Genomic DNA, 12,073 nt, shown 5'->3' with positions numbered 1-12,073 from the left:
CGTAGGAAACGCCGGAGGAGCGGGAGCCGCGCCTGCGCGGGGGGAGGAGGTGGGGACTTCGTCGTGTCCCTGTGTCGGCGGCGGCGGCGTCCAGGGAGGGTCGGGCAGAGGGAGGGGAGGATGGAGCGGGCGGCCGAGCGGCCGTAAGCGGGGTGGGGAGCCGTGCCGCGCCAGCAGGCCGCGGGGCAGGCCCGGGGGTTGGGAGAGGCGAGGCAGGGCAGGCAGCCGGGTGTCGGTCTTGTGCGGCCGCGGGGGCTGGTAGACGGAGAGCGGGCGGGCGGCCGGGGCTGGGGCTCCCGCTCCGCAGGGCGGCCGGCGGGGCAGGATGAGCCAGGAGGAGATCCTGAGGAAATTCATTAAGCGAGTCCAGGCCATGAAGGACACGGACCACAATGGGGAGGACAACTTCGCCAGCGACTTCATGGTGAGGGGCGGTGGCGGTGCCGGAGGGGCGGGCAGGGCTCCCGCCTCCCCTCGGGGCGTGGGGGGGGAGTCCCGCCGAGGTGCCGGGCTGCCCCCGCAGCCCCTTCCCCATCCGCCTGTGAGCATCGCTTCCCTGGGAGAGTGACCTGCTATTGTGTAGCCCGGGAGCTCGGCCGGCTCCCCCGTGCCCCCCACCACTTTCCGAGCTCGGCGCGGCGAGGGGGGGGGGGGAGGTGGCCGCCTTAATTTGTCCCTCTTCCTGCCCCCACCCCCCGGGAGGGTTTGTCACCGCAGCCCTCTGCCCCGGCCCTCTTCTGCTGCTGAGGAGATGGCAGGGGATCGGCTGTTGCAAAATTAAACGAAAGCCCCTCCTCCCCCCCCCCCCCCCCGCCCCCCCCCCTTCCTTCCCTGAGCAGATAAAGGGGACAGAGGCGGCTCAGGGAGGGCTCTTAGCGCTTCCTCTCCCCTGCAGCCCCTTTTCTGGCGGGGTTGCCATGTATAATGTCATCTGGGGATAATCGGGCACTCCTCCCCTCCTTTCCCCCTTCATCTGCCCCTGTAGCTGCCTGCTTGAGCTCTCTCTTCTTTCTGAGATGTGTTAAACGTATCGAATAGTCCTTGGAGGAATATTCATCTTCCCTTCCCTAACATCTCCCTTCGCTCCCCATCCCCCATCGCAGCCCTGCCTGTATCCCTCGTCCTTTCTTCCTTCCAGATCAGTTCACCGTCAGCCTTTGGTTGACGTGTGTGCTCTGGGGAAGAATTTATTGGAGAATTAGCTCTTTTCCTGGTTTCTTTTAGCTGTTTAATCGAGCTGCTCAAATGTTTGAGGAGATTTATCTTTTGAATAGACGGTCTGAGCTGTGAACAATAATTTTGATTGGGCAGATGTCACTGGCACTTTTCAGTATTGTTTAAATACTTCACATCAAAATACGGTTTGACCTACAGAAGAGCTGAAGATGAGCGGGTTAGCAACCTCTGTATACGTGTATCTCTGTAGCTTTATTATCTGGTGCTATTTGGGATTAAACCTACATTGTTAGCCTTTTAAGCTGTCGGTCTCTGCTAGTGGTCTGGGAACAAAAAAAACCCACCCCAAAACCTCAATGTAAGTGTCGCACGGGAGATAGTCTGAAATGTGGGGAGGAGGCCACGGATGTTGTGCAAGGTGGAGGGGTTGGGAGTGCTGGCAGGTCCAGGGGTGGAAGAGGAAGTGGAGTGGACTTTGGGAAGTAACGAGTTCATCCAGGGTGGGGTGGGAGCCCGTGGGAAATCGGCCACGCTCTTTGGGCAGGATTTTGCAAATACTGAAAGTATGCTGCTGAAACATCTGAGCGTGTGGGAAAGGAAGAGAGAAATATGTGACATGAAATATGTAATATGTAAATGGCGTTGGAGCGATAGGACACATCTAAATCTGTTTTGCTGAACAGAGCATCTTTACACGAGAATTTAAAGGTTAAATACTTTGACAGGACAGTTGGACAGTTTAGTTAAGTGATAGTTTTAGTAATATAATTGTTACTAAACACAAATTGATGTCTTGTACTGATGGGTCTGTCTTGTTCACGTAACTACGTGTACCTTACAGTAAGGGTGGCCTAGACTAGCGGAAAACGGAGGATTTTTTTAATAGCCTTTATGTTAAATACTTTGTACTAGATCTCCTAACCCACTTCTGCCATTTTGTATCTGATAAATAGCTTAATGTTGTAGCCTTCTTATAGTTGAATCGTATACAGTAATTTTGTCATCCTTTCTTCTAAGTAGTGGCACCTCTGTACGGAAAAATAGCTTTTGTTTCAATTTCTCTATCGACAGCACGTTGTTTCTATAGCTGTCCACTGTATAGTCAGTACGCTTTCTCATTGCTTTTGTAGAGCAACAAGGAAAGAATGCTGCTAGAAAATGGGAAAGTAAGATTGTAGGAACTGATTGTCAAGGCATTTTGGGTGAAAGGTGTATTACCTGAAATGATGCTAAATGCTGTGGAAAATATTGTGTTCAAAATTTCTTTTGTCCTTTTAATGCTTTGTATTCCAAACATTCATACTTGATTTTTGTATAATAAATTATAGGAAAACCAGGAAACTAGGATGCTGATCTTTGGCATTAATAGTCACATAAGTCTCAATATTCATCTCTATTTAGTAAAGCAGATGCAGATTAGTGTGGTGACCAGAATTGTAATTACTGATTTGTTGGGTTTGGATTTTTTTCCCACTGTGAACATGCTAGGGTATTGTGTTGGTTTTTTGTGTATGTGTTTTGGAGTGGTGGATTGTGTTTGATTTTGATTTTTTTCTTTAAACAGAGCCATGCTTAGGTGCTGTTTAAAATGATTGAAAAGGGAGAAGACAAGTGAAGGGGGTAAAAGCTTCAGTATTCTGTTTTCTTCAAGACTTAGGAGAGATTTTTCGGCAGGGGAAGGGAGGAAGTTGTATTTTCTCATTTCAGTGCAGGATGTACTGTTCCTGTGAAGCAGTGGCAAATTTGTGGAATAGGAATTGCTGTTACTCTTCGCTTCACTTCCAAGTCAAAATGGAATCTAAAATAGGTATGAAATAGTGGGTAAATGCAATTGAAAACAATTCTTTATTTTCACATCTTTATTACCTTTGAATGTGTTGAGTAATAGGCTTACAGAATTATATTTAGGCCTGAGTGAATGAACTAAAAGTACTTGACAGATGGGGGCCAGGGAGTGCTGGAAAAGAGGGTAGAGAAGCTAGAGTTATGTGCAGGTAGACTGATTAGTCTGACTGTTACTGAAAGTCCATAGCGTAGGTGACTAAGACTGCTATTTAATACTGCTATTGACATACCTGAAAACGTATTCTACTTGGAAGGTGGAAAACTGATTACTCCCCCTCAACTCTCATCTTCTGAGATAGATTGTATAACATGGGCGCCACCACCAAGTTTGTTACTGGAAATTAAATTTATTTAATTTTAATTAGTTTGTACTGGAGGGCGAGCAGGACTTAGTAGGAAATCACTTCAGCGCTATAGGTGTGCATAGTTAGGTTTAAATGAAGGAGATTGTTTGAAAAGAGTATAGGCTTTGTGTGTTTTGCTGGTAAGCATGTATCTGCGGATATAGGGGCAAGTGGGCTTTTTCGTAAAATAATGTCGGTTAGGATTTTACTCGTATGGTTACAATACATCCAAGAGTATACTTTTTCCTTGATTTCTGCTGACATTGCTGTTTAGGCAAAAGGAAGTAAGTATAGATTGCTTCCTCTTGGTGTTTCATGTTGTATGAATACAACCAGCACGGTCTAGATTCTGATTTTCTCTAATGAACATGTGTCTTAAATCAGACAAGGGTAGGAAGTCAAAGCTCCGTATGGAGGCAAAGAAAACAGTTTTTCTAGATTTTAGAAAGACCTCATTAAATATTTTTGCTGGTTTTTAGTTTAATGTATCCACAACTAACACATTTTTGGGTTTTTATGTGATTTTTTTTTTTTTTTTGTCTCAACAAAAGCATTCTGATGCTCCCATTTCTATTGTTTGTCTGGTGTAGACTACCACTGTTAAAGAGCATGAATAGTGTAAAGCTTTACCTTAAAAAATCAGATGTTATGTTTCAAATGTTTTGTGGTCTATGACATCTTGCTTAATCTTTTGGTTTATATCTCTGGCTAATCTGTTGTTACGGAAGACAGAGAATGGTTGGAAGTGTTTGTGGTGTTTTCAGTGGGTACTGTGTAGGGGACCCCCAGCTGTTGTCTGGAGGTAGTGGTGTCAAAATGATCCTGTCGTAGATCATCAGTCCAAATAATACTGATTTTTAACAACTTTGCGAGGAGTTACTAGGTAGCTATGTCTGGTGTCAGATCTTTTTACACCCTTCTTTCAAGAGGACACTGGTAACTAACTCAAACAACTGAATATTGGTATCTGTGTTCTGTTCAGTCCATCTAAGCTGGAACCCTTAATCTGGGAATAGTAAAGAACTTGATGTGCTGTTTTCTAAAGTATGAAAGAGGGTTTGAACAGGTCATTGATTTGAAAGGGGTAAAAAGGTAGTTTCTGTGCTTTTAATCTCTTCATGTTTTTAATTTTAAGTACTTTGTTTTGTGAAAGTCCTGTTTGAAAAAATGGGAGGTGTGGAACGTGCTTGACTTTTAAGGGTAAAAGCTAAGTTGATCATAAGCAGTGCTAGGCCAGATGTTACAAAACTTGCCTTCCCTAGGTTTTTTGTCTCGTTTCTCAGGAAAGTGCGTCTTTTCTAAAATGTCCAAGACTACTAAAAGTGAATTGGCAATCTAGACTATTCTAAATCACTGATCAAGACTACTAGGATATGTAGCGAACATCCCAGTACTAATGGCAATCATGACACTGATTTTGTTCCAATTCCTGGAATAGCATTAAAGATATTGCTATATTCAACCATAGCCCTTGGGAAACAACCTTCTTAAAAGCTCATCTGTATATTAATGTGCGTTTGTGTAAATCTTTCTGATTCAGATACCACTAATGCACCTTTTGAGTATCTGTGAAGATATTTTTCAAATTTATAAGGCAAGCATATAAACTGGAAACTTAGTGAAGAAAGATAGAGTATTATATCTCTCTGCATTACTTTAAGCTTAAGAAAAGATAGCACTGTGTAGACATTTTTGGAAATGATGTTTTCTAGTATTTATTTACATAATGAATTGTTTCATGCTTGTAGCACGTAGTTTGAAACATGAACTCTCAACTTAGGCTTTATTGTATATGTTATACGATATGCTGTCTTTTCAAGAGAAAAAAATTATTAAACTAGGAAAAACACTTTGGTAGAATCAGCTAGATGATAAACCGTTTCTTGAAACTTCAAAACTAAGATTTAATTGGTGTAAGCACAGGTCTGCATGAAACTCCTGTAGACTGGGGGCTTTTGAATGAACATCAACAGTTCCGAGCACTTCTCTTCCCTTAAGTGTGATAGAAAAAGTAACTGGAGAAAATGACTCGTATATATGTTGTACATCTGGTCTGTTATAAGAAGCTCTGCTTTTAGAGATGTGTTAATAGGCCACAGGCAATTGTCACTTTAGATGTGCTTTAAGCCTTTTTATAATTTCAGGGTAAAAAATGGGTCTTGTTACTACTCATCTTCTGTATTATGCTTTAATTTTAGTGTTGGTGTGTTTTTTAAGTTTTATTTCTGTTAACCGTATTTCAGCTAGGTGCTGTTAATTTGATTGGGGGACACACACATCAACAGATTACTTCATTGTGTGCAGTGACAGTCATCCAGGCCATTCATAAAGCTTTATTTACATAGGCTACATCTGGCTGGAGCAGTATGACTGAATAGTAACTTCAATAACCCTTAACTTCAGAGGCTTCTGAAATTTTGTGAAATACCATTGTTTAAATGTTATCCAAAAACACAACTTGCTGTGAACAACCATTCAGTTTAAAATATTCAGCTTTTTTGTCCCTTTCTTAGGAAATGAGAGCTGTTCCTGTTGTTTCTAAGATGCCATTCAGAATTTTCATAGAGGCAGTTGACTAGAACCACAAAGCTGCTGTAGTGACCCTGGGGTATAAGAACTTGGAAACTCTGCCTAAAATTGCGGTAGTTTTTTCAGCTAAATGAAACTAAAACAAATCAGGCAATTCTCTGGGTTGTGTCAAATAGGTTGCCTGGTAGTAAGTTCTGTTTGCTCAGTCTCTAAAGATAGCAGCATGTAAGTCTGCTGTTCTTATGGAATAGAGGTGTTCTATACTGATTTTGTTGAATATTATATAATTTTTCCGAAGGAACAAACTGTAATCTTGACCTTGCACTTCATGGCATACTATATACACTCCAAATAATTTAAATAGCATGTCAAATACATACTTTGCTTATAGTCTGATCTCAATCTTACAGTGCCTTTTGCTGTATATAGTTATATACGTATATAGGTATGTAGGTATCTCTATATATAGATATCTCATGTGACCACAGTTCGTCAACCCTAGACCCTAATCTGTAGTTCTGTAGATCTATGTACATGCAGACATATAGATATATATCTGGATGTATGCTTATATACTGCTCAGCATATTTGTGTGACTGATTGCTATAGCACAACTTTCTTCTTTTGGAGTGTACGTCATTTACTTCAATAGGTTGAGGGTATTTTTCCTTGATGATGTTATCACTAAATAGAAGCTTAATAGGAGGTTAGCGAAATAGAAGTTATAGCTAAATAGAAGCCAGGGAAAGGTTAACCTGAAATTTACTTGTCTGATGTGTATGCATTTGTTAATAGTAAGTGTAATAAAAGACCAAGGCTTTTAACTTCATCTTCAAGCTATTGATTTGTAATAAATGGACATTCTGGTTGATATTTTTCACTGTTACTATTTAAGATTTGTGGATTTTATATTGTGTACTGCTACAGTTGCACTGTAATATGCTTAGTAGCTAAGACATTTTGGCATAGGGAAAATAGTAATGCACTTGTTAGCATTGGCAAAAGGTGGAACTATAGTAGTGCCCTGAGTACACATTTGTAGAACTGAAATCAGAAGCTGGATGATGTTGTTTTTCTTGGGTTTATAAAATGGCCTTTAGTTAGGGAGAGGCATTGGTGTAAAAGGTCAGATACAGAATTGAGTAAAGCATAACTTCACTGGGTAGTGCACAAGGTCTTTGTGCTCTTAGGAAGCGCGGTGTTTGCATCCTGATATTTTCCTCTGGCTGTTCTACTCCACAATTGCTATGGTTATGCCAGGGCAGGTTTGGATAACTCAGCTGTGTATATTTGCCCTAAATGAAGCATGGATATGCATTTCTATTTCTGTTAACTAGAATGTGAACGTTGCAAAGAGATTAAGCTCGTTGTTTTCCTGCTTCATCTGGCAAAAAACTTGCCAATGTAAACTTAACTCATTAATTATTTGTTCAAATTTGGACAGTTAGGACATGTTCACAGAAGGAGAGTGCTCTGGTACAGCTGTGGACTTCTTGATCCAGAACTGGGAGCCTCAGAGAGCAGCTTATTGTTGAAGAGTACTGTCTTGAGTCCCTCTACATCTTTGAGAAACAAAATTGTGTTCAGACTGTATGCTATTGAGACAGTACAAGTACAAGTAGCTGGTAGCTTTACTAGGGAAGCTGAGAGTGCAACAGGAAGGTAAGGGAAGAGCTGTAAGAAGAGAAGAGCGTGGTGAAGTCTGTCAGACTTCAGGACCATTGTTCTGCATTGAGAACCAGAAGTATCTTTGGATACTGATGTCAGGATGTTTCAGCCACTGTGAGGTTTGTGTAGGAAAAATTACTGCTTGTCTCTCTGAGGGCCTTGTTCTAGCTACCCTTTTGCTATCAGCTTTGGAATGAAGAAGTTCTTACACAGCTAAAAAGATAGAGAAATAAGTTTCCCAAAAGGTACCAGCTAAATAGAGGTATAAATGGATGACCTAGTTTGGTTGACCTAATTTTTCCTCTTATCTATCTTCCTACAAACCGATACTTCTAATTTCTTTAAAAGGTAATTTCATTGTTGGTAATCAATTTTTGGGAAGACTTAAAGGCAATAGTGTTCTAATGGAAGTGTCTTATGAAAGAAAAGCCTAGAAGAATTGAATTATCAGCTGTAAAAAGTAGCAAGCTGGTGTAGCCAGTTACTTTAGTGGGGGAAAATATCTAGCTGTTGTGAGAGGACTATGAATGATGTTGCCTCATGGGCTAGACATGTTGTTAGGAGCAAGTGCAAATAAAGATACATTTCATTCATTCAGATTTCTAGAAGGAAACATCAGTCATTTTGAAGGAAATCCTACCATGATGCTTCTGACCATTAATTTTTTAAATTTATTTTGTTGGAGCTCCCTTAGTTCAGTAAAAAGAATGGAATTGCTTAGTGTTAGGAATGCGCCAAGGGCAACTACATTGGTAGACTGAAAGTTGCAAGTGCTCTACAAATCGGTTGGCTTGTTCAATTTTTAATTTGCTATCATTTAGAGAAATCCTGTTGCAGTTATTAAGTGTTCATAAGCATATCCATATAATTTAGTTTCCTTTCTCTTTGGAGGAAGTGCCGTACTCTTTATTTTTTATATGTTGGAGAACAGGGCTTGATTGTTAAATGTTATGGAAATGTATTAGTTTTAATTGTACAGTCTCAGCTATGAGTTTTGGTGTCTGAAGTCATGGATTGGAAAGCATTCGTTTCTAAGGAGGAGTTATTTGAAACCATATTGCTTTAAAGAACATACACACTACTTTAATCTTTTATTTAGTTATAATACTGAACTTGTCGATTCAAACTTTTTTACATTAACTTCCTCCTTATGTAGTCTTGTAAGTTGTAGCTGGTTTTGTTTGTTTTTATAAGGTCAGAATACAGTGGTGTCCTCTTAAACGATTTTGTTGTCTTGCTGCATTTGTCTGTCTTGTTCTTACTGCCTCATGTGGATGACATCTGCTTTTTGTTTTTCATCTGAAAACACACATATGTTTTTTATTTTTTGTGATCACAGGAAGAACAGCTCCTGTGGATCAGTGAGATTGAGAGCAGTTCTTTGGTTCTGAACAGGTAGATGGCGTTTTTTCAGCTGTGTAGTTGGGCTACAGTGGGAGCAAGGGGCCAGGACCTTTTCTTCTGGACAGCTAATACAGGGCAAGCAATGGGAGGCTGAAAAGAATGTGGCACATGAGTGGCATTGTCTCATCTTGTGCTTTTATTTGGGTTGGGCAGTTAGCACCTCTGCTGTCATTGCTATCTTTCATATCTGCTATAGGGTCAATATCATGGATGAGAAATTTATTTTTTGTGTTGAGCTTGATGTCTACAGCTGTTTAGACAAGGTTTTAGTTCATGCAGGTTTTGGCTGGACTTTAGACACCAATAGGCATGATTCCTAGCTACTCACAACATTTGAGAGTTTCAGGGTGCTGTTGGTCCAGAATTTTTGTATTGTTTTCAGTTTTTTTGAATTTATCTTAATTATTTTTTTCAAAATAGATGATGTCTCTCATTTATGTTAGTATGGTATTATTTTTATTCCTCTGATAGCTGTGTCTTCCAAGAACTATCTTTGAACAGCTGGGTTCCTAATTCAGAGGATGCTGCGTGGGTTGCCTGTCTTTTAAGTGTTAGGGGACTTGCCAGTGTGGATTATGCATCAAGTTGAAATGACTGATAGCTATGGGAACTGCAAAGCTTTTGAGAAGCTTGAGTCGTGTTCCACTTTGTCCTAAATGTTTCACTTCTTATTTGACTGTATTTGACTCTTTAATGCATAACCCTGTGGTGGAACAGTATTGCTTTTTCCTCAAAGCACTCAGTGTTCTGGTAGCATATGTGGTGTTTGGGTATAGCATTCTACTTAGAATTTCTTACTGAATTAGCTGTCCAGTATTTCTGTGGTCTTATGCACAAAACTGAGAAATGGATTAACATAAACAGAACAAACAAACCCAAGTGCCTTGTGAGTGAAATTGATCATGGGGATGCCTCAATGGTATATGTATTACATCCTGCATTTTTGCAGTCCATAGCTTTTTTTTTTTTTAAGCTATCTTTCCACATGTAGAAAATAAGTCTCGATTCTTCTATTTTCTACTTGAATCTTTGCCTTCCTGCCTAGGAAGTAGGATTACAACTGGAAGCTATGCTTTCATTATTAGTTACTCCCTCATGTGTATTCATATAATTTTAGCAAATAGGTAATTGTTAATTGAAATGAATACCGTTGTCCAGTAGGAGTACTCAAGGGAATCATTTAGTTCAAAATAAAGCTGGAAAATGAAACGCTTTTCTGGAGGGAAGGGCATATGTAGGTTAGTTTAACTGCTTCAAAAACCTGAGAATTCCTGCAGAAATGAATTAATTATAAATTGCCTATAGGGCAGTACCCCTATTGCATAAACTGTTAAAGGAAGGAAATAAACTCTTAGATATTGTGAGTCAACCCAGACAGCTCTTAGTATTTGACAATTTCTTCTAAGACGTCCATTTTTAGTAGAATAGGTGGTTACACAAAGCCACGCTGATTTTTATTGTCATCAAATTAAAATGTAAAACTAATTTTAACTCATTTCCTGTGAGGTTGCATAAACATAACCGTGTGTAAATATTAATGAACATATAGGGAACTATACGTAAGTCTTAATGCAGAAAAATGGCTATGATTTTAGACAAGTGAAACGATTTTGGAAAGTACTTCAGGCACTCACTGGAGTTTATTTTAGTAAAGAAATGTGTTGTTTTATAGATACTTTTCTTTTCTTTCTACTGCATGATGAGTAGGCCCAGAAGGGAGAAATGTGGTTTACATTGTGTCTTTTAACAGCTTTTTGCTGTAAATCTGGAACACGGGACCTTTGCACTTAAAGCTTTGGACAAGAGTCTGTTTTTCAAAATGAAGGTTCTGAAGTAAGTTGTCATTAAGGTGGATGTTAAGCCGTATAGTCACTCACTAATCAGTCACAGCCTTTGATATTTTCCTTATAAACAGAAGAACCTTTCCCAAAGGCTATTTCACAAAACTGCTGTGGGAATTGCCCTGATACTCTGTAGTGACATTGCTCCAGTTGCTTCTTAAACTGGTGCCTTATATTTTCTTAATGTTTTGATTAAGGTGATGAAATTTGAGCTTTCATTTCTATTCTTTGGTTTCTGTTACAGTGAAAATCCAACCTGCAAATTATTTGGAATGTCAACTTGCTGTTTTTGTTGTTCTGAAAAGAACAGGTAGAAACTTGAATACTTGAAACTGGCAGAGAGAAGCCTAGTTGTGTTTCTTACAAATTACAGAAATCTATAGCTTGTTAATAAATGATTTCAATTGATAAAAATGTATGTATCCTGAAGTTGGCAATCTGTTGCCATAAATCCATGTATGAGCTGTGACTTCCTAAAGGGAAATAATATTTGCTTCTAAAATTCAAGCTAATTCTGTAACTATTTCTAATACGGAATACCCTGAATGAGAGTTTACATTTGTTAACATATATGTTGCTAAACAGTGTGGCATTTTTGGTGCAAAGCTGTATCAATGTATCTCTCTGGCACAGGATTTTAAAAAGCATTACCATTGTTTAAATTGGTGATTGTGTGAAAATGAAGCCAGCATCCTGTTTGTATGGTTTTATAGCATACATAATAGGCTTTGCTTCCTGTATTCATAGAAAAAAATATTCCATGTCTGGTGAAGTAAGGCAATATGATCATCCAATGAAGAAAGTATGTGGATATAAAAACCTCAGTGATGATATTTTTAGCTCTTAAGATAACTTCCAGACATATTAAGTGTACATCGGGCCAGGATGTGTTTAGAAGTGAGAAAATTAGCAATGAAGTAGAAAGGAAACTCAGTGCAGGGATATAATTAAGTAGTGAACTGATTTATTTCTAGGGAGACAGTATGTTTGAACTAAAAATGACCATGATTTTAGTGAGGTAAAGGATTTTGTAGGACATGTTGTCTTGCATTTTAGTGCTATGTCCTTTAGATTTTATGGGGCCATTGTGTCACTGCTTTAAAACCTCCAGAACCTGATCCTGAAGCCACGAGTTTCCTGAATCATGTATTGATGGTATAGATTTTCAAGTAGTATTCCTTGCAAACTAGTCCAAGACAAGTGATAAAAACACAGCAGACAATATTTACTTGTAAGATTTGTATGTTTTGTGTTGGTTTTTTTTCT

At 39.5% G+C, this 12,073-nt stretch overlaps 1 protein-coding gene across 2 annotated transcripts in view; it reads left to right on the top strand.

The window, feature by feature from the left end:
- Window positions 1-24: 24 nt before the first annotated feature.
- Window positions 25-12,073, top strand: part of PTPN12 (protein tyrosine phosphatase non-receptor type 12) — a 78,206-nt gene continuing 66,157 nt past the window's right edge. The window contains exon 1 of one of the 2 annotated variants that reach the window (XM_080391939.1): window positions 25-49. Coding sequence is in view for 1 of the 2 variants with exons in the window: in XM_080391938.1 (XP_080248064.1) it covers window positions 326-424 (99 nt within the window). In the remaining variant the exon portion in view is untranslated. Of the gene's footprint in view, window positions 50-117; window positions 425-12,073 lie in introns of those variants that run through there. The other variant, XM_080391938.1, reaches the window with a different exon arrangement.

Source organism: Falco punctatus (assembly GCF_963210335.1).
Source record: "Falco punctatus genome assembly, chromosome: 6".
Taxonomy (NCBI): domain Eukaryota; kingdom Metazoa; phylum Chordata; class Aves; order Falconiformes; family Falconidae; genus Falco; species Falco punctatus.
This window is presented reverse-complemented; position numbering and strand designations above follow the sequence as displayed.